The 19,164-nt window shown below is 37.9% G+C and overlaps 1 protein-coding gene across 4 annotated transcripts in view; it reads right to left on the bottom strand.

The window, feature by feature from the left end:
- The window catches only part of LOC148132168 (uncharacterized), a 264,613-nt gene that overhangs the window by 192,150 nt on the left and 53,299 nt on the right, over positions 1-19,164 (bottom strand). For 2 of the 4 annotated variants that reach the window (XR_015747650.1, XM_087955712.1), the window contains 3 exons: positions 5,273-5,327; positions 4,310-4,375; positions 2,839-2,958 (listed from right to left, as the gene is read on the bottom strand). Coding sequence is in view for 2 of the 4 variants with exons in the window: in XM_087955712.1 (XP_087811838.1) it covers positions 2,931-2,958; positions 4,310-4,375; positions 5,273-5,327 (149 nt within the window). In the remaining 2 variants the exon portion in view is untranslated. Of the gene's footprint in view, positions 1-2,838; positions 2,959-4,309; positions 4,376-5,272; positions 5,328-19,164 lie in introns of those variants that run through there. The other 2 variants (XM_087955713.1, XR_015747651.1) reach the window with 2 other exon arrangements.

Raw genomic sequence — 19,164 nt, 5'->3', positions numbered from 1 at the left:
CTTTATTTTGAAGCTATTAATGGATAGGTCTGGCATTCGTGAAACTGTTAACTTCCAGAGCACCTCCACATAATGCATAACACAGCAGGGTGCTATAATTTTTCTCCTCCACCCCCCCTCCCTTCAGTTCTTTAAAATCCATTCCAAGTGAATGACATTTGCTGAGTGTATTTATGCAGCCCTTTCTAATCCCTTCAGAATATTAAGACTGCATTACTTTGTCTTTGGTTACATTAACTTCAAGTTTCCTTATGAGTAAGTATTTGGTGAAAAATTAATATACTGAAGTTGAAAAGAATCTTATGATGGGAAAAGACTAATTTTGTCTCCTGGCTGCTCAGATATCGGAGAACACTGGGGTTAATGTAATTAACTTACATTTTTATCCTGGATTGTGTACATACACTGAATCTCCTGGCTGGAAACAAGATTAGATTTTATTACACTATATATCCTGGTTATCTTCACCATGCCTCCAATATTACTTCCCTCAATGACTTCAAGGCTCTTTGCTGCAATGAAAATGCACAGCCATCTGGTACTGAGCCCATGCAGTTTATTTAAGGATTTAATTAAGTGCTCTAAATGGAGAGCTTCTTCGAATTAACATTTTAAATGTGACTTATTGCAGGTTTAATATTGTCTTAATGCCAACCTGGGAAACTCCATAGCAAGTTGTTGACGTTTAAATTGAATTCATTTGGGTGGCTCCAGGGGGACTCATTAATTAATCTAAACAACTAATGGGGATTGGTTCTGACTTTTGATGAAGATTATTTACAGAGACAATTTGCTGTGAATAAAGAGTCACAGTAGGCATATGTTTAATTGATTTTTTTTTTAAAAAAGAGGACATCTCATTGTATTTAATATCAGAAATGCATCTTATGAACAAGCTTTGAAATGCCATGAAAGCAAGGATAGTTAGAAATTTCCTCTCTGAGTGCTAATAACAAAGGGAATGGGTAATTACATTTCCACACGAACTATGATGCTTCTGAGGGACTACAGGTCTGTCTCTTTAATAGCTGAAAGCAGCTTTCCCCAACCTGGTACTTTTCAAATGAAGTAGTTAGGCTGATTGAGGACTGTGGGAATTAAAGAGCAATGTATGAAGTGCAGCACATGGGAAGGGCAAAAGGAAGGAGAAAGAATTACACTTGATAGCAAGTTTGCATAGTATTATTCTATGTTATTTCCAGCTTCATGTCTTTAACTGCAGGGATGAAGCACAAGGCTGAAAGAAGTGCAGCAAACTGGGAATAGCCCAAACAATGATAGAATGCAGCTAGATTCAATTCAAAACGTGAGTCCCTGAGTTGAGGTTAAGAGGCAGGAGGAAAGGCAAAGACAAGTGAGGAAGGCAAAACAGTCCTCAGAATTCATTTGGGTTCCTGTTGATCCTATCTTCACCTGTGCCAGGTTGTTCTCTAATCAATGAATGAATGAGTTACCTGAAGGGGGCCTTTTGGGGTGGTGTGTATATGAAGGCAGACAGAATCCCTTTATCTCTGTGATTATGTGGCATAGCACGTACATATCCAAATGCATTTGCTCTGTCCCTTGAAACTTTAAAAGTGGCTTGTCCCTGATTTAAAGGACAGAACTGGTAATTCTAGTGTTAATCTATGTTGTGCGTGATAATATGTTGTGCTCAGGTCTGGTAAAATCAATTGGTTATGTAAAAATCTCAATATTCATTTACTGATCTATACACTTGTACAAATCTGAACCTGTATTCAGAATATCAAGAAGCATAAAGATGAAAATATCCTTAATAAAAATACAAAAGGTTTTCATTTCATAACAAAAGAGCTATCATTAGAAATATAAATCATTTTAAATACACAGTATCAAGTATGAATGACAATAGAAAAGCAAATTGGAAAATACATGTTATGATTTATTAGGGGTATTTGTGTGTGTGTGTTTCTGTGTGTAGAAAGAGGCACATTTCTGTCTAGGTCAGGACTGTCAAACTCTCGGCCCATGGGGTGGATGTGTCACACGCTAGTCATGTCCACACCCAATTTAGCAAAGGGGGAAAAAAAAATCCTGATATGTCATGTGATGCAGCTGTGACAACATGAGTTTGACACCCCTGGTCTAGATGCTATCTTGCACTGGCACCCAGATGATAACACATATGTACTCAGTGTTTGCTAGATATCTAATAGAAGGAGATGTACAAATTAGGTAAGAAAATCTGCTAATTATATAATTTGGATATAGTTTAGTTAAGGAGGAAGCGGATTGCAGTATTTCCATTCTGTTTCCTATCAAAAGAAACCTTGGAGCAGTTTACAGTTTTAAAAAAACAGCAGACTCTGAAATTCAGTGAAGTCAGCACTGTTAAGGATCTTCAAAGGGCAACTGAAGTGGCTGTTACAGGCATAATAATTACTCCCAGCAGCTCATTGTTAGCAAAACCAGCTTTTGGCCACTAGAAAAGAATACAGGCTGCAATACTTTAATGAAGACTCTTATATCCATAAGCAGATTTCAGAGGAAAAAAATAATTCAGCAACAACTTTTGAATTGGCTTTCATTCAATATTGAAATTGGTACAGATCAGGCAATTTGGCACTCATTAATGAATTCAGAAAGTAGTTCCAACCTTGAATTGTATGTCAAGGATGTCAATGGACAGACAAAACCAGTAACAATAGCCCATCTATTATTGGCAGACAACTACATATCCTACTGGGAAAAAGGAAAGGGAATCTCTGCGGTTTCTCCAGTGATGCCACCTTAACCTTAAAGTCACATCAAACTAGATCAAATCTAAGGCAAAGGTTCTTAGACATAGAAAATTAATTAGAAACTGCTACTTTCTCTCACAATATAATTGCAAATAGCCAAATCTATGTGCTGAAACCAACCTCATATTTATATCACAATTCCCAAATTCAGGAGAACTTATCTTTAGCTCAATTTAATTGATTCCCCACAGCTGTCCTCGAAAGGAAATATACAAAAAAAACCCACATGAAACCTGACACTCCCCAGTGATATGGCTACCATAGAAACCACAGTTCTTGTTCTTCTCTATTTTACAGGGTCATTTGTCACCAGCTGATTACCCCTCCTTTATTTAAATTTAAATTAATCAAGATAAAATTATTTTTTCTAAAAGTAGCAAATTCTGCTACATTATGTGTAAGCTTCATCCAACAAATGGTTGACAATAGTTCTTGTTGTTAGGGAATAGTTTTGAGTCGTTAGTTTTATTGGATGTGCTTTTATTGGTTGACGACTGAAATACTGCCTACTTAAAAGAAACTCAAGAACCAGAATATGAAGTTAGATCCTCAATCTGATCATGACTAAGGAACTGATGGCAAAAGAGATGCTAGTTGTTGAAGCCAGCCAGAGATTTTGAGCTAAGACAAGACTGTACATGAAAAAGAATGCACACCAACAATACGCTAATGGAAAGACAGATTGATAGGGAATGTCTTCTCATGGAATTCCAGCCACCACCTCTTTGTATGGTGATCAGGTGCTACAAAGAACATTGCCAGATTAGGTTGAGATCACAAAGGATGTCTTTTATGCAAAATACATCCAGTGGTAACCTTTAACTACCTAGCAGAATGGTGAAAAATTGTACATTCAGTGGGATTTCCAGGGGAGAGTTATTGTATGGTACATCTGAAGGATTGGGACGGTGCTGGAATATTTCAATGATCATTGTATAAACGCACAATCATGCCTACCATCCCTGTCCTACTGTCCTCAATTATTAGTTCCTATTTCATGTATTTAAACTTATGTTTATTCTTATTTCTATTATATTGTAAGCATTTGACAAAATAATTAAAAAAATAAATTGTCATCATCACAGAGATGGCAAAGAAACAGATCATTTACCATTGTCAGAAAAAAAGACACTGTAATATCTCATATAAGAGTAAAATGCATACAGTAACTTTCCCTTCTCAGGAAAACTTACTTGATAGCAATCAATATACCTAAATGAAATTACCTTTTACATAAACTTGTCAATACATATTAGCCAATATTTTCTTACTCTGTTGCATTTCAAAGCACTTAAAAGCACAGTTCTTGAAAAATCACAAACATAGTGGATTTTTCCTTCAAAAAGTTTATATAACCTTAAATAGTATGCTATGAGTAATGGAAATCCCATTGTTTAAAATAAAATAAAATTTTCCTTCTTGTTCAAGACATTTTTATTGCAGCTCCTTGGTTGCTGTTTCTTAGAGAAGCAACTTTAATCTTCCAAATAAATATTGACTGGAAAGGTGCAGCAATTAAATTATGTAGAGTAAATACGGAAACTAACCTTTTTGTTCTCACAGAGAGTCTCGTTTTCTTTGGTTTTAAATTCACAAGTAGTTGTTTCCATGTCCTAGGGGGAAAAAAGGAGTGCCTTCCCATTACTGTCAAATATTGAAAATCTCGTACTGAAAACTAGAGAATTATTTGCTATTTGGGGACCATTTATTAAGAGGTCAAGAATTCAACTGTCAGTTTCTAAAAGATTCATTCATCAGTCAAATGTCAGTCATTTCTATGTGTAGCACGACTTAATTGAGCATTACTGGACTATACATATGAATGCATTTACAGCAGTTGTTGAATAATACTTCATGATTCAAAGTGTGATACAGAGAAAATAGAAGAAATTAGCCACTATTGATGTTACGCTTATATATTAAGAATAATTAATTAAGAATAATTAATCAACCATTGAACTGAGATTCATACCAAAATATGTTTTTAGCATATAAAACATATACCTCTATGATGAAGAGAAGACAGATATGCAAGCAAGAGAGTTTGACTTGACTTTTGATCGTTATAAATCCTTCCTTCGATCTCAAGAAGGAGATAAAGACATAAAAATGTCTTTGGACATATGGATGGATAGACTTATACAGAAGCATATATAATGCTAATATTTTGTTAAAAAAAAGATTTTATCATTATATAAAGATAAATGGAAACACCAAAACTGTGATAAGATATCTTAGCAAAGTCATGCTAGCCTGTGAGCCTTTTGCAGTTCTAGATCAAAATAGATTGTTGCATACAGATTTTGAAAAGAATAGTATTTACATTTACTGCTATGCTTGGGAGAGTGAACAAGGAAAGAGACCACACACTGTGGTGGTGTATATGTTCTATGTCATTTGCCACATCTACCATCTTGTTATTTTCCTTTCTTTCTGGTCTGCTTCTTCTGTTGTATGGTTTTGGTTTTGTTATAATGTTTTTTATTCTGTTTGTTATACTGTGAGCCTACCGAGTCACTCTAGAATTGGATGGCATTCCATTCAGATAAACCAACAAAGCAGCATCTAAATATAGAAAAAGAAAAGAAGCATCTAAATATAGTATATAAAATCATACATTGCAATGTCCTACCTGCAAATGAATACCTCAGCTTCAATCATAACAATACAAGAGCAAACAATAGATACAAACTCAAGGTTAACCACACCAAACTTGACTGAAGAAAATACAACTTCAGCAATAGAGTGGTCAATGTCTGGAATACTCTACCTGACTCTGTGGTTTCTTCCCCCAACCCCAAAAACTTTAACCTTAGACTGTCTACTATTGACCTCACCCCCTTCCTAAGAGGTCTGTAGGGGGCATGCATAAGTGCACGAATCGTGCCTACCGTCCCTGTCCTATTGTTTTTTATTTTTCTTATAAGTATCTATCTCATGTATTCAAAACTATATTTATTCTTATACCTGTATCTTGTAAGCAATTGACAAATCAAATAAATACTAAAAATACTAAATCAAACAAACCCAGCGACTGGAAGGGAACGAAAGACATTCCTGGTCTTCTTTTCACTTGTTGTTGCTGAACATGCATTCATGATGTTTCTATCAACTAATGGCAGTTTTATTCGAGCAAACCTGTAGTGCTTATTCCTATTTTCCGCTGTCTATTTCCAAGCATTCTCACCAGAATAATTTTGTGTTGATCTGAACTGATCCTTGCTTGCAAAAACTATTTTTTAAAAATAGCTACTTGTTCTTCATTCTTATGGCAGACAATGAAATCTGTTCCTTTGAGATAAGCTATACATCATTCAATAAGGAAGTAGCAGAAGAAACCCAGGAGAGACAAACTACATGTGAGTATCTGCAATAGCAAGTAACTATTCATAAAGGCCCTGTAAAGCATGCTGTATTATATTTTCTGGGAATAGTTAGAACCTGTTGATTTTAAGTAAATGGAAAGAATCCTTGGTGAAACAAGCCTCCACCTACAGATTCAGTCTCTGTGCCATCTGGCTTATATGTGCTATCAGGAAGAGGTGAGTGGGTGAGTTCGCTTTGTACCTGAATACCTCACTGTGGGTGGAAATATGCCAATGTTCTTGAAAGAGGCATTGTGTCCCCTGTCCTTAACAGGCTGACCCTGGATCCTACTGTACTTACTCACCCAGTTGTGTAATCCCCTCTTTTTAGATGATGTTAGTCTACCATTGTCACTCTCACTGATAATCTAAGATGGAACCAAGAATGGAGGTAGGTATTTTTCAGCAGCCTTCAATATCATGGTTCTTTGGGCTTGGGGATTAACACTTTGAATTGCATCCAGAAATAAAGTGGACTTTTTGAGGCTGTCTGCATGGGTTGGAAGTTAGTGTCATTAGTGTTTCCATTCCTTCCTGAAGGAAGGGAAGTGTGTGCATGTTGGAAGACAAATAACATTCTTGTGTACTCCAGTATGGGCTCAGCTTGCACTCTATCTTTGCTGGGATTTGAATGGTTTAGGGCAGGGGTGGTATTCTACCAGTTCGCACCTATTTGCTAGAACCGGTTGTTAACATTCTAAGCAGTTGGGAGAACCGGTTGTTAGAAGAAATTACTGGCCTAATCCTGTAAAGAAGGCAGGAAGGAAACATTCTGGTGTTGCTTACAGAAACTGCCTCTCCGTTAACCCTTATTACATTCTTGGCAGGATTAGACTTCCTGTCTCAGGAACTTCTCTGGAGTTCCCCCCCCCTTTGCTGGTACTTTGCTTGTGTGGAGTTACCATTCAAAGTTACAATGGAACTGAAAAAAGTGACTTATGACCATTTTTCACATTTATGACTATTGCAACATCCCCACAGTCACGAGAGCCCAGGAGAGGAGATGCGTGCCTCAATGTGAGTGATATTGAGTTGGCCACGCCCAGCCAATAACGTGAGCACAAAGCCACGTCCACCCAGTCACATGACCACCACACCATGCCCACCAACTAAGCCACGCCCACAGAACAGTTTGTTAAAAAATTTGAATCCCACCCCTGGTTTAGGATTTAAATTCATCAATATATAGATGGTATCCAGCCATTCACTTTTGCCTCAGAGCATACAGGAGATGCAATGGAAATCCTGACCAATGTCTGGAGGCTGCGAGCTCTTGGGCTGGAAGAAATATGTTTAGGTTTAATGCTTGCACAATGGAATACCATGGGTTCAAAAGCTGACTACAAGTAAAATAATTGATTAATGATTTGAGAGTGTTGTGCTCCCTCAGAAAGAGTAGGCTAAAAATTGGGATACTCCTAGACTATTTGGAAGCTGTAACCAAGAAGCTTTTGTCTATTGTGGCCATTCCTGGAATGGAAGTTGTTGGCAACAGCCACTATGTTCTTGTGACCTCACAGATGGAGCACTGTAATATACTACACGGGACCACCCTTGAAGACCATCTGGAAACTACAACTAATGCAAAATGTAGCAGCCCACACACTAACAAGGATAACGCCATGCTATCAACTAACAGTACAGCAGGGGTTTCATTATTTGCCAGTTTATTTCTGGATGCAATTCAAGGTTCTAATTGAAATCTTTGTTATTTTTTTTAAGCCACTCATTCCAAATAAAAACAGCCCAACCATGGTGTGCCTCTAGAAAAGTCTTGCTAAAAATCCTTACTTCTCATGCAGTGTGGTGGAAAAAGGACCCAGAAATGGGCCTTTTCTGCTGAAGGTCTCCTCCTGTAGAATACTACATCATTCATACTCTCACACTGGTATTTGAAAAAGCTTTCAGAAAGCCTTTGGGGCCTGACACATGAGTAATGGAAGGGTGGTAATGGAGATATGTGAGACCATTATAATTATGAATTAGTTTTTATTATTCAGTTGTGGGGTCTTCCATTATTGATATTGTACTAGTACTGCTGCTTGTGAGCCTCTTAGAATTACACCCTCAGAAAAGCATAAAAAGTCAAAATAAGTAAAATGGTTTGAATTATATTTCCCAAGGTATAAGACATATATACAAACCCATGTTTGCATTGAGAATGCATAGGGAGCTGATGGAAAGGGCGTATTACCAGAATGAGCTATGCTCTAGAAGCCCCTAATACAAATTCAGCCTCAGCTATGCATGACCGGGTTCCTTCTCTTTCAATCTCGGCAAATCCACTGCTCCTCTAAACAGATAGATACACAGAAATAATGATTGCCATCGTCCCTCGTGATCCTTATAAAGGTAGCTCAGAAAGTATATATAGAAGGCTGAATATCACCCTGTAACAGTGCATATAAACCAATGAGTTTAAGGGTGGCTTCTTATGATACATTTTCTTGGTTTTGGAATGCCACTGATAATGTTAAAGAGAAATTGTACAGAAAAATGTAACACATTTCAATCCATCATTTCATATGACTCTGCCTGTCTGTTTATTTAAATTTATATGGAACCCATCTCCTCGATAGGGTGACTCTGGGAGGCCTACAGAACATAGAAAGATACGTGGAAAAGCAGTTAAGATTTTACATTGTTGGTTCCACTATTATTCAAAGTCACAACCAACATTGTTAACAGAGGTATGCAAAATATTTTGAATTTGATACAGTCCAAGTTCAACATGGCTTATTTCAATATGATTGGAAATGTTCTGATGGTGTTCCAGTTTCATTGAAAATGTTCTGAGTTCAGAATAAACTAAAGTTTCAGATGAAGAGACAGTAGGCCTTCAAAGGAAGATAAAAGAAAAATATAGCAAGCTTGCCACAGATTTGGTTAGCGTGCTACATTCCCCAAAGTGAAGCACCTATGATTATTTAAAGAAACAAGTATACATTTTTTAAATGACCATTTCCTGACTTTCTTCATTTCACTGCACATTCAAAGAGTTACCTTAGTTTTGTTAACAGGGGGTGGGTGGCCATTATTTTCACAGCTTTAAGAGCAACAGGGTCACTTTGTTGCAGAAGATACAGGATTGTTGTTTTTCCGTTAATATGGCTAGTCCTAAGGGACTGCAGATATCTGCAAGACATGTTTTGAAAAGTCCTACCATTGGGATACAAGTTATGAAATACTTATTAGAAAATTATACTGAGTTTTGAGCTGATGAAATTTAAAGCAGGGTCTTTATACCCACCTCCTTCAAATTCAGCTGTGAGCTAAAATAGAAACAGTGCACATTGCAGTAAAAGAAGAACCAGGCAAAGGTCAGTTTCTGGCCATCTGTCCAGAAGAGATAGTAGTGTTATATCTGATTTATTCTGAAAAAACAGAACAGTATTCTAGATAAATAAATATATTGGCTCATGCAAATACACTTAAAATGATGGCTCGGTTTTATGGGAAGTTGGTTAAAAAAAATAAATCCCTTTGAGCATGAGCAGTTTGAGGAAATGGATGGATGAATGGATGGATGAATAGATGGGGAAAGGGAGACCTACCATGGGCTGATTCCAGATATTAGGTTCCCTATTAATTGCAAATGGAATTGTAATGGATGTGCTACACTACAGTATCACTTTATGTTCTTCCTACTGTGTTGTGAAGAATCCTGAGTAAACCGAATAAATTCAATCATTTGGGGGAGAGGGAATCTTAAATACCCCTTAATAGCCCTATATTATTTATTTTACCTTTGATTGCTTATTACTCACCATAATTTTTAAAAATGGATTATCAATATAGATGTTCAATTGAGGAGGAAAAATACGAAAGCGGTGATTAGAAATGTGTTTGCGCATGTTTTAATTAGCACCCTAGTGTTGTTGAGCTACAACACCCTTTCATTTAAGCAGGAATTCATTAATATTTGAACTTTTTTTCCCCCCAAATAACAGCCAAAACCAAGTATTTAAGCTCTAATTAAAAGACTGATTTTAAAAATGAACAGGGTTGTTCTTATGGCTTGTTAAGTACAGAGCTGCTGCTGCGGAAGCATTCAAGTATGCTGGCTGAACTCCAATGTTCTTCCTGCATGGTTGTGAGAAAAACAACCCCAAACCGCAGAGGAAGATTGGTGGAAATTGAAGGAAATAGACTCAGAAAGGCAGCTGACCTAAAAAGCACTTTTTGTGTTTGTGTTAATCCACACTAGATCAATGTGTCAGTGACATGCTGGCTCTTGTGAACTTCCACATAATCATCTCTGTTACTCTTACTCTCTATATCAGTTTGTTGACAGACAGAAGATTACTGGAAGCTAATAGTAGTGAAGTAGTTCAGAAAGAATCTGGTAGCACCTATATTTGAACAGAACAGAATAACAGAGTTGGAAAGGACTTGGAAGTCTTCTACTTCAACTCCCTGCTCTAGCAGGTGACTCAATACCATTCCAGACAATTGGTTATCCAGTCTCTTCTCAAATGCCTCCAGTGATGGAGCACCCAGAACTTCTGAAGGCAAGCTGTTCCACTGGTTAATTGTTCTCACTGTTGGGAAATTTCTCCTTAGTTCAGGGTTCTTCTTGTCAGTACTTTTTCTTAAAAGCATAAACTTTCATGAGCTGAATCGCCCTTCATGACATATAGGGAGGTACTAGATTTACATAGGGTCTAAACTGGGATGAAGTAGGGAGGAAAGGGACAGGAAGACAGGCTAGTTATGCAGATGCAGGTTACATGAGAGATGTCCGTTGACAATTCCATACATTCCATTTCTTTCTTTATTTATTTGATTGATTGATTTTTATCTCAGTTTTATTTTTCTGTATAAATAGCTCAAGGTGGCAAACATATAGATATGTTTGCCACTTCCTCCTATTTTCGCCCCCACAACAACTGTATGGGAACAAGTATAAGTTTGTATGCTCAGGAACATTTGCCCATAAGAAGGCAAGTGATTGGTTATTGCTTTGCTGGAACAGAAAGTGGGGAGGGCCTAAAAATTGGGGCAATTGTCCAATAAGAAGATGTAATAGACTGTGGTCTGGATAGAAGCCCTTGCAAACTATTCCCAGTGTATGTCAGGCAGGCAGGTTTTTTTTTTGTTTTTTTAAAAAACATTTTAGAATCAAACCAGCATGAGAATAGGATGAAAGCAGCTTAAGCACTAAGAATGGATAGAACAAATCTGTTTTTGCAATGAAGAAAAAGAAGGGGGAAGAAGGTAAGATCAAAGAAAGAATGGGGAGCTTGTCTGCTCACACCGATAAATGGCAGAAGGTATAGAATGATATCTTGATTCCATTGGCGAGAGAGAAGATCCAAGGATCAGAATTCCTGATCAGAATTCGTATCAGTGGACAATCAGAGGAAATGCTGCAATGTTATCTTTACTGCATTGCCTTTGGAGTAACGAAGCTTGGGTTAATGGATTCAATGGTAGAAATGCTCCCTAAAGCCAGTGGCATCTTGGTAGCACAACTGCAATAAAGACAGACAAGGAGGATGGAAATGGGAGGAACAGTTATGGCAGCTCTAAACAACATCTTTTTATTAAGTCACATCTTGTTGCATTCCCTATTTGTCGGGTGCTATTGCTTTTCAAGTCAAAGGAATTCAAAGAAATGGATTGGTAATGATGAAATACTATGTATTGAAATGGTCACTTCATTTGAATTTTAAAATAAAAATTCAAAAAAAAATTCTAGCTTTGTTTCATCCTTTAGTCAACCCACCCAGAATTTTTTATGAAGCAATTTCTAGATCCCTAATGAATGAACCCTGAATCTGTTATATAATTCATAAGAATGCCACTTGGTAGTGGTGACTTAAATTCCATGGTTGGTTATTCTTAATATCTGCAACTCTGTTGGGAGGAAGGCACTACATCCCTCTCTAACCTTTCAGAATCTCCAGGGAAACCTAAGGGCATTTTTTAAAATTAGCTTCTTTAATTCTCCACCATGGGGCTAAGGAAGAAACTCTAGAAAAGTGAATGACCATCTTCTCTATGACAGGGGTCTCCAACCTTGTCAACTTTAAGACTTGTGGACTTCAACTCCCACAAGTCTTAAAGTTGCCAAGGTTGGATACCCCTGCACTATGATGTATGCTGGCTCTTTTTGGGAAGACAGTGTGCAGGGAGTTATTGGCCTCAGACTTTCAGAACAGTGAAGCTTTATTGGAGCTCTCAAGAACTCTGCCAAAGAGTTGAGATATGGAAAGATGATTAACTTGCTCAACTGTCTTCACATTTATTAATTACAATATCCGCCACTCACATAAAGTTGGCAGAAACCAATTTCTTTTCAGCAAAATTAGATCTTGCAAAAATTTAAACATAGGAAAAGAAAATAAGCTGCTGCTTTTCCAAATAGGATCCCACTACTCACTGCATATCCTCTACTCCTCATTGTGGCAAGACCAACCATTGCATAAAAATGCTTTTCATCATTTGCAAATTTTTGATGCTCAAAATAGCCCCTCGGTTGCCTTAGCAACTAGCATTTATTTCCCCTCCATTCCTTCTCCCCCTCCCCTTACTCTTTGCATATTGCTGCATATTTCTATCATCTCTTTCCAGGCACAGTTCATAAACACGGCTGCATAATAAAGAATGTTATCATCAGTGACTTACAGCCCAGCTGCTGCAAATAAGATATGAAGTGGCAGGGAAATACAATTTCATGCAGCTAGGACAACAGATTGATAGGGTGCCCTTCAAATTTGATGCCACTTCTTTAAGTCTGTCTAAATTTAAAAAAAAAAAAGTTGGTCTGCTCTCTTCCTCCCCCTTTCTTGTAACAATGACAATAAAAGCAAAAAGATAATTCATAAGGATTTTCATTAGTTTGGAGCAACCTTGCCCTGAGATATGGACCATTCAAAGAGATGCACGTCTCTTTGCCCCTTGGCTCTGGTTCTCCAGCTCTCTATCACCCTTGAAACATCTATCCATCTAGCTTGTGGACCTTTCTAATTTAAATAGTCCCCTTTCAAATTATTACGCAGTCTCAGATTTCTTAGGATAGGCTGACCATAGACAGAGATAAAATAAAGCCTTCAGCTCCCACCTTCAGAGATTGATTTTATTCAAGAAATATGGAAGTTGGGCTTGTTTAAATGGGAAGAGATCTCAGGGACCTTGTCTCCATCAAAGAAAAAAATGAGAAGAGATTGCTTTTCAAGGATCCCTTGTGGCAATTGCTTACTGATGGACTGACCTGAGCACGAGGTTTGGACATTGATCAGAACTGAGAAGACACATTGCCCGGCCCTTTCATCATGAGATCAGATGACTACTAATGCCACGGAATAATGCAGCAGAACCTGCTAGCATTGAAGGCCTATCCTTAGGCCCTGCCAGAAGATAGGTTTCGCATAAATAATTTGAAGGATCTACACCTTACTCTTTCATTTGGAAGAAACATATTTCTAGTGCAAATCTTGCATAGCTAAGCTGATTAGCTGACCTAGAGAAGTATCAAACATGCTATCTTGCATCAAGTAGATCTGCCTGGTTGCCATTCCAGAGAGCTTCTGAAGACATCTGGAAGAGCCAGCATATAAATACAAAGAAGTGTAAGGCTCACAGTAAAAGAGTTTTGGTGGTAGTACATATTCAAGGTCAAAAGCCAAGGGAAAAAACACACTCCACCTGCCAAAATTCTCCACCTCAACACACACACACACACACATGACAATCCCAAACACCCCCACCTGCCAAAATTCCCCCCCCACCTGCCAAAATTCCCCTCCTCCTAAAAATACACAAGCATCCACACAACAGACAAAGTAATACTGTCCAACAGCTCACTGATGGTGATCCTTAAGTTCATTGTTAAATGCAATTATAGCACTGGGATAAAAACTGTTCAGAAAACATGTGGTCCAAGTTTTATATGACTGAGGCCCAGGAGCTGAAAGGGCAGAGATTAATCTAGTAAACAGCAGACCCACCAATGAATTGTTAGAGCTCCATTCAAACCTTCGTTGTAAGTTTTCAGAGAAGCCTTTATAGGTTCTTACTTACCTTTAATTCAACAGGTTTACTCACAAGGAGCATTACTGATGGATATTAAACTGGCTTTTCAATGTCTGGCACTTAGCTGAACCTGATGTCTATGGGCATGTTTACATTTAAGCTGCTCCTGTCCTTAACTCATTATGGCTGAACTCTAAAATATCTTTCAAAAATCCTGTCTAGTCATTTGACACTTGACACTTTGACAACTCCATGCAATGTGTATCCAGTCTCGACTTCTGGCTGCCATCCAATCTTTCCATTGTAGGAAATCAGTGACCAAGCTCTTCCTTTTCTGAGGACAAATCTTCTCATATATATGTGTATGATTCTGTCTCTATATAAAGTTTTCGCGGGTACTTACATGTATGGCATTCGGCTTTGTTTGGGTATTTTCCCACGTCATTGTAGTTGTTCTTTTAAAGTTGTAGCAACGTTTCAGCAGAATCTCATCTGCCATCATCAGGCTTCTGTATAGTGTTCGTCTGTGAGTCAGACTTTTACAGTGGTTTCAGATTTAAATTTGGGGCAGCCTATTGCTGTGCCAGAATGGTTTTTTCTTCATCCTGATTGGTTGGGAGTCTTGGTCTGTGTTTATTGGTCTCGGAGTTTGCTGTGTTCTGCTTGATTGGTGTCTCTAATATCTTCTGTCTGTTTTTGGCTCTTTTTGTATCTTGATTGGCTGGCAGCATTGTGTTACTTTATTGGAGGTCTTTAGTGCAGCTTGGCTTCGGTAAATAGATGGCTATCATTAGTTAGGAAGCTGGGTTTCATCTGGGTGCCTGGTTGGGGTGTGTTTGAGCTGGAGGTATCAGGGGGATCTGTTTGTGTCCAGGTGTTTGCCTGGCTTGTGGTGTGGAGATTTTTTTTGTTTGTGAGTGCAGGCTTCCAAATGATTGACAGTCTGGTGGAATCATCTCTTCTGTTCATGCTTTCTGGTCTTTTTTTCAATCTCTATGGCTTCTCTGATAATTCTGTGGCTGGGGTTTTCTATAGTGGCTGGGGTTTTGGTGCCATTGAAGTTGATGCTATGACCTGTGGCTTCCATGTGTTGGACTAGTGAGGAAGTGTGTTCCAGCTTTTTGACTGCATTTTTGTGTTCATCCAGGCGGGTACTTATTCTTCTATTGGTCTGTCCAATATATGTGGCCGGGCATGATGCACAGGGGACTTCGTATATGCCTTGGTTTTCCAGGTCAATTTTATCTTTGGGGTTTCTAAGGATGGCTGCTATTTTTCTGTCTGTTTTGAAGGCAGTCTTGATGTGATGTCTGTGTAGTATCTTACTAATTTTGTCTGTAGTACCTCTTATGTAGGGCAGGACAGCTGTTCCATAGGTCTGTTCATCTTCTGGGTCTCTATTATGTCTCAGTGTGTTTTTGTGGATCAAGTTGGTGATTTTGCTTTTGTGGAAGCCGTTGGCTGTCAGTACTTTAGTCAGGGTGCATAGTTCAGTCTTAATGTGTGTCTTGTCTGCCAGGCGTTTGGTTCTAGTAATTAGTGTTTTAGCCACGGAGTTTATCTGTGCTGGGTGGTGGTGGGATTGGGCGTTGAGGTAGCGGTTAGTGTGTGTTTTCTTCTGGTATACGGTGTGTCCTAGTGTGCCATCTGATTTTTGTAGATTAGTACATCTAGGAATGGTAGTTGTTTGTTTGTTTCCGTTTCCATGGTGAACTTGATTTTGGGGTATGTGCTGTTTAGGTGTGTTAGGAAATTGTTTAGGTTTTCTTTTCCATGGGGCCAAATCACAAATGTGTCATCGAACAAAGTTGAATGCCATACAGGTAAGTACCCGCGAAAACTTAAGAAAACATATGTATGTATGTATGTATGTATGTATGTATGTATGTATGTATGTATGTCATTCAGCTTTGTTCGGGTATTTTCCCACGTCATTGTAGTTGTGTTTTAAAGTTGTAGCAACGTTTCGGCAGAATCTCATCTGCCATCATCAGGCTTCTGTATAGTGTTCGTCTGTAAGTCAGACTTTCACAGCCTTTTCTGTTTTAAATTTGGTGCTAGCCTACTGCTGTGCCAGAAAGGTTTTTTCTTCGTCTTGATTGGTTGGGTGTCTTGATCTGTGTTTATTGGTCTTGGAGTTTGCTGTGTTCTGCTTGATTGGTGTTTCTAATATCTTCTGTCTGTTTTGTAGCATTTTTTTTGTCTCGATTGGCTGGCAACATTGTGTTTCCTGTATTGGAGGCTTTTAGTGCGACTTGGCTCCGAGTAAACGGACGGCTATCATTTATTAGGAAGCTAGGTTTCATCTGGGTGCCTGGTTGGGGTGTGTTTCAGCTGGAGGTATCGGGGGTGGGGTCTGTTTGTGCCCAGGTATGAGATTCTGCCAAAACATCGCTACAACTTTAAAAGCACAACTATAGTGACATGGGAAAATACCAAACAGAACTGAATACACTCTCTCTATATCTATTTATCTATTTATCTATTTATCTATTTATCTATTTATCTATTTATCTATCTATTTATCTATCTATCTATCTATCTATCTATCTATCTATCTATCTATCTATCTATGAAGGAGAGGGGGGGAAATTCAATTTATGTTGTTAGCTATTAGTTATCATAAACACCAAAACAAATGCATCTATATCTCTATATTTATATCTCTCTTCGGATCAGACTCATTTAAAAGTGTTGGAAATTGCTCTATCTGAAAAACACAACAACAGAGATCTTATATAGCTGTTAGGAATAGATTTATGTAGATTTGACCACCATTTCTTAGTTGCATTATCATTTTTCCTCCAAACATATTAACTTTGTCTATACAGAAATCTCTTTGACCTTCTCAATACTTTGGTTTAAATTTGAAGTTCAGCAATCCATTGTTTAATTGTTTTTCCAGTCATTCCTAGTAGAAACCTTCCATTTTTTTAGCATCCAAATAACCTACAGACTATTTTGGGAGCTTGGGGAGATAAACATTTTCTACATCAAAAGTGATAAAATGGTGTGCCACTAGTGCTTCTCTCTTCTCTTCTCTTCTCTTCTCTTCTCTTCTCTTCTCTTCTCTTCTCTTCTCTTCTCTTCTCTTCTCTTCTCTTCTCTTCTTCTTCTTCTCTCTCTCTCTCTCTCACACACACACACTCTTTTAAGGCATAAGGGAAAGTAAAAAAGCTCAGGGAAATAAATTTAGTATTTAGGTAGCCCTGGAGGCTATTATGGACTATGGTAAACATTGACTTAGTTGAAAGGATGTTTTGACCTCTTCAAAGTCAGTGAACAGTTAGCCTACCATAAACTGATGAATGGCATTCAAAATGGACTAGCCCACTTGGGTTGACATAATATGGGAAAGTATACTTTAAAAGAGAAGAGCAGGAGCTGTGAAACAAATGGTCTTGCCCACTTAAAAAGTAACTCCAAGTAGTTTAACCAATTATCCAAAATAGAGTTTTCAAATGATTTAATTCCATGCTTTAAACACATTCAAGATAGGGTCAGAAAAGACATAAGTGGAAAGACTGTGATGGGAAGGTCTTTCCTGGTTATGATGGCCAGAGGTGGTATTCAGCAGGTTCTGACCAGTTCTGGAGAACCAGTAGTGGAAATTTTGAGTAGTCTGGCAAATACCACCTCTGACTGGAGATTTTACAGTATCCTTTCTCTGCCATGCCCACCAAGCCATGCCCACAGAACCGTACTAAAAAAATCTGAATCCCACCACTGAGCAGTATATATTCATTGATAGCTCCTTCCCTCTTAAGGGATAACTGAGAAGGCTCAATTATACATACAGAACAACTAATCCAGCTCTTCTATTTATTTGAATGGCAAAATTATATATTTCTTTGCCTGACCCTTAAAAAAGGAAGTGAATCCCCCAGACATTTTATTCTATAAATGTCCCCCTCATATGCAATCTCTAAAAGTACGTTCCTTCCCTCCCTCCTGCTAAATCTTTAAGTTTTACTCATATCTAAAGCATCAGTAGACCTCTGGCTATGATTGTCTGCCGTAATCAAGAAGAACATTAAGACAAGTGAATGATGCTGAAAAATGACATCTTCTCTCTTTCTTCCCCACCTTTGCTCCACATCCCATTTTTGTCATTACAGGTCATACGCCTGCTCCCTACTTTATAGTGAAGTGATAAATGCATCAATGAACAGATTACTGGAGGCCATTTCAATCTGGAAACAGAAAACCACACTCAATAATTGCCAGCTTTTATCCTGAAGAAAACTAAAATACCTATAGCCTGAATTTGTCTCTTTTCTCTTTGTGTTTTCAGAAGTGATTGATAACAAAAAAGAGTCCACCTGAGAGCTCAAGGGAAGTTCAAGATGAAATTGTTTTTCCCTGCTTTTCAGGAGCAAGAGGACTATTTGCATGAGATGAAGTTACCCCATAAATGACCATGACCTCATCTTGTTTTCAGTGTGAGATAGATGATAGATAGATAAATGGATAGATATGATGGATAAAAGAGAGAGATGGAGAGAGAGACAGAGACTGAGCGAGTGAGAGAGAGATTTGTGAGTTTCTTGCTAAAATGTTTCCTACAAGAATGTCAAACAGAAGACCAAGGACATCATATTATTTAGAGAATATTCATTATATCCTATGTTACTGTTCATTTACCTCACAAAAAATTATTGAGTTATCTGTAATTATAGGATGCAATGACTAATAGTTGACATTCACAGCTGTTTTTGCACACAGAACTGTATGTGTGACATACAGGTATCCCAAAGGTTCCTTTTTCAAAAGGCACCTGTATTTTCTTTATTTTTACTGGAAGATGTTTTGCTTCTCATCCAAGAAGCTTCTTCAGTTCTGTCTTCAAGAAAAACGTCTTCCAGGAAAAACCAAGAAAGTCCAGTAGCCTTTTGAAGAAGCACATTTGACATGGATGATTGAGACTCTCCATAGACAGACAGACCGGTATGCATAAATTCATTATATTTTTGTTAAATTTCAGGAAAGCTTCAGAACAAACCCATTGCTTGCTATATCTTTGTTGCTGTACTTTTTGTTTCTACACAACTTTATTAGTT

The sequence above is a fragment of the Notechis scutatus genome, chromosome 2 (genome assembly GCF_049901735.1).
Source record: "Notechis scutatus isolate UNSWTSFEM ecotype Mainland chromosome 2, rNotScu1.2, whole genome shotgun sequence".
NCBI lineage: Eukaryota > Metazoa > Chordata > Lepidosauria > Squamata > Elapidae > Notechis > Notechis scutatus.
Note: the sequence above shows the minus strand (reverse complement) of the source record. Positions and strands in the feature narration are given on the sequence as shown.